Here is a 3,022-nt window from a genome sequence, read left to right as displayed (position 1 = left end):
AGAGAGAGAGAGAGAGGGAGAGGTGAAAAAGAGACAGGGCGAGAAAGAGAATGGGGAGAGAGTTAGTCATTTACGACAAGACTTGCTCCTTTCGAAAGGACCAGTGATTTGATTTGAAGGAATCTAATCTGGGTTGTGACGGGACCATAAAATAGTTCCGAAAATATTTTTTAAAGACGAAAAGTTACGAACGTCAAACGATTATGATCGCACAGGGTTCTCAGATTCTGCTGTTTATTGTCTGAGCTGACATTTTTCTGCCATTGCGTTTCCCAAAACGAAATTTCAAGCGTTATTTTGGTTTATTATACTTGTGTTTGGAGAGCCTCATTACTGGAAGGTCCTTCTTTTCTTTCTCTCTGTGGTTTCTGTATGTCTATCTTCAACTTGCTTCCCCCCCCCCCAAACAAATAAAAAAAAAAATCTCCAAACGGCCGCGTTTGTGTCGGTCGATGTGCAGCAATCAAAACAATTGGATTATTTCACAAGCCAAAAACTTTGTCAAGAGTTATTTTCCTTGTCTTCAGTTGCAGGAGTTGTTCTTGACAGGGGTTATTATTCATTCAAGGAGTTATTACCCTTGTACTTGTTTCTGAGAAATCGATTTTTTAAAATTTCATGCACGTTCCTGCACTTGACTTTGACTTTTTGTTTTTGCTGTTATTTTGAAAATTATTTTTTGTGTGTTCTATTTCTTGTTTATCTGAATCTGTAAATAGCATCTGATATGGTTCTTTTTCGTACCGGTACTTAAGATTTTAAAAAATATCATTTATTCTTTATCTGATTATGAGAACTATTTTTTAAAAACTTCTTATTTATTTGTTAATTTTTAAAAATTCCGTTATTTCCACAGGGACGGTTCAGCCTCCATGACCCTGTGCCTACAGGAGCAGCTCAGCATCAGTATCAAGGATTGCAACGACGATGACGATGATGACGACAGCGTTGTCTCAGACGACAGTCCGGGCCCAAACCGACGAGGACGTCACAAGCGATATAGGCGGAGTCCTCACAGCATGCAACGGTCAGACAGTGGGAACAATAACACGACCACCATTAACAACAACAACGATGACAAAGCGGATGGCTGTGATGTGGTCTCCCTGTCAGGGGAGAGACCTACTTCGGGGGTTCAGTTCTATCTCAACGAAGGCAAAGAGAATCGGGACAGCGAGGGCGGGAGAGGCTCGAGGGTTCAACAGAGAAGAAATAACAGGAAGAGATCTCTGAGGCATAATCACAGCTGTAGTGAAGAGTGGCGTCCCTTTGAGCATGTAGAAGTCTGGGACGATTTTGATTATCGTAATGGACAGGTGAGTTTGTAAATGACTGATGGATGTGTTAATTTTATACCATCCTGATAATGTTAGCCCAGGGAATGTTTGAATCCACTCACCTTGCACAGAGATAAAATTCAAAAAAACATTTTTTGATTTTCATATTGTTTTTACCTAAAATCAAAGTCATACGAGAACAGATCGGATGGTCTATAATTCTTTGTGAACCAGGACTGAACTTTCCAAGGTTAAGTTATATGAATAATACTTTGGGATGTGGGACTTGAGCGACCACTTGAGGATTTAAAAACTACACTAGTGAGTACTTGCAAGGGCCAAATTCTCGAGTACTTGAGTAGAGGCGAGGAGTCATCCCCCCCTGCTTTGTACTGCTGTAGCATCTACTATATATATCGGTTGTTGTTTTTTTCCACATATCCAGATGTACAGGCGGGCTGATGAGATCAGCGACTTGCTTGATGAGCTCATCAGCATGAACGAAGGGAACCATATCAACAACGCCTTGGGGCTGGCTTTTAAAACCACACATTTCAAGGTAACATATATCTATTATTTATGTCGTCCAGTTGTTAAGCTGTTTTAAGCCCCAAATTTTTATATTGTTTAAAAAAAAAATTTTTTATGCAGTTTTAGAATTTGTGGCATCGGTTGCATGTGCTGGAGAAATATTTTGTCGAAATTCAGATTCTGAATAATGAGAAAAGCAAGAAAAGATACATAATATAAAGCCTCAGTTTCTAAAAGAAATAGACAGTCTTTCCTCTCTCCTCTGAAATTTGCTTTCTAGGCTTATAACATTTTAATGGCTTGCCGAGAAAAATTTCTTATGTTTTATTTCAGGTAAGCATTCAGTGCTATCTGCCATTATCAATGCTTAAGTTCTAACAGAGTGACAAGTTCTGAGAACATTGATTTTTTGTATTGCTGTAATTGGGGTATTTCCTTGAGCAAGACGCTAATTCACCCATTTGTTATTTGTTTTTATGATTTTTGTTGTTATGTTGTTTCCTTTTTAAGAATAACATAATTTGTTTCGATTTGTATGTCTTTGAAATGCCCTATTAAGACCTATTATGGAAAAAGAGAATGATTTGATATTTATTTTTTATCTTTCTTTCTTTCTTTCTCCTGTTTAGTTTGCACAGTTTGAAGACACATTGCTTCATCCTCACCCGATTTCTTTTCCCTCAGAATCGTCTCGACTTTTCTCGTGTGGCTGTGGTTGGCCACTCGTTTGGATGTGCCTCTGTGTTGGGAACACTTGCCACAGACAATAGATTCAAGTGAGTTAAGGGTGAAAAAAAACATTTATTTGTGAGTTTTTTCTGGTGGGTTTTTTTTTTTTAGGCTTTATTTATAATTTATAAATCAAAAAAATTCTGTCCAGTCAAAATTGTCCAAAATGCCACACAAGGAGATAAGTGGTTGTCTTAGACAGGTGGTTTTTCTTGGACAGTGTCATTATAATACAAAAATTCAAGGGCGGAAGTGTGTACTGATGATTTTCCTGGAAAGATGGCCTTTGGAGCAGGTTCTACTGTACCATTTTGAGAATATTTGTCTTTTTGCTTGGTAGGATATATTGCACATGAGTCCTTTTGGTTTTTCAAAAAGGCTGGATTGAAACAATGTATCTCCCCAGAATCCTCTCATATGTTTTGATTTAGGTGAATGGGGGTGGGGTTTTGTTTTTTTTTTGGGGGGGGGGGGAGGAGGGAGAG

At 38.3% G+C, this 3,022-nt stretch overlaps 1 protein-coding gene across 1 annotated transcript in view; it reads left to right on the top strand.

Moving 5' to 3' along the window:
* Positions 1-3,022, top strand: part of LOC101861318 (platelet-activating factor acetylhydrolase) — a gene marked incomplete at its 5' end in the record, with an annotated part of 13,948 nt that overhangs the window by 6,397 nt on the left and 4,529 nt on the right. Inside the window, 3 exon segments of the mRNA XM_013088435.2 lie at positions 857-1,316; positions 1,723-1,836; positions 2,493-2,584. Of these exon segments, the coding sequence (XP_012943889.1) occupies positions 857-1,316; positions 1,723-1,836; positions 2,493-2,584 (666 nt within the window).

The sequence above is a fragment of the Aplysia californica genome, unplaced genomic scaffold, assembly GCF_000002075.1.
Source record: "Aplysia californica isolate F4 #8 unplaced genomic scaffold, AplCal3.0 scaffold00744, whole genome shotgun sequence".
NCBI lineage: Eukaryota > Metazoa > Mollusca > Gastropoda > Aplysiida > Aplysiidae > Aplysia > Aplysia californica.
Note: the sequence above shows the minus strand (reverse complement) of the source record. Positions and strands in the feature narration are given on the sequence as shown.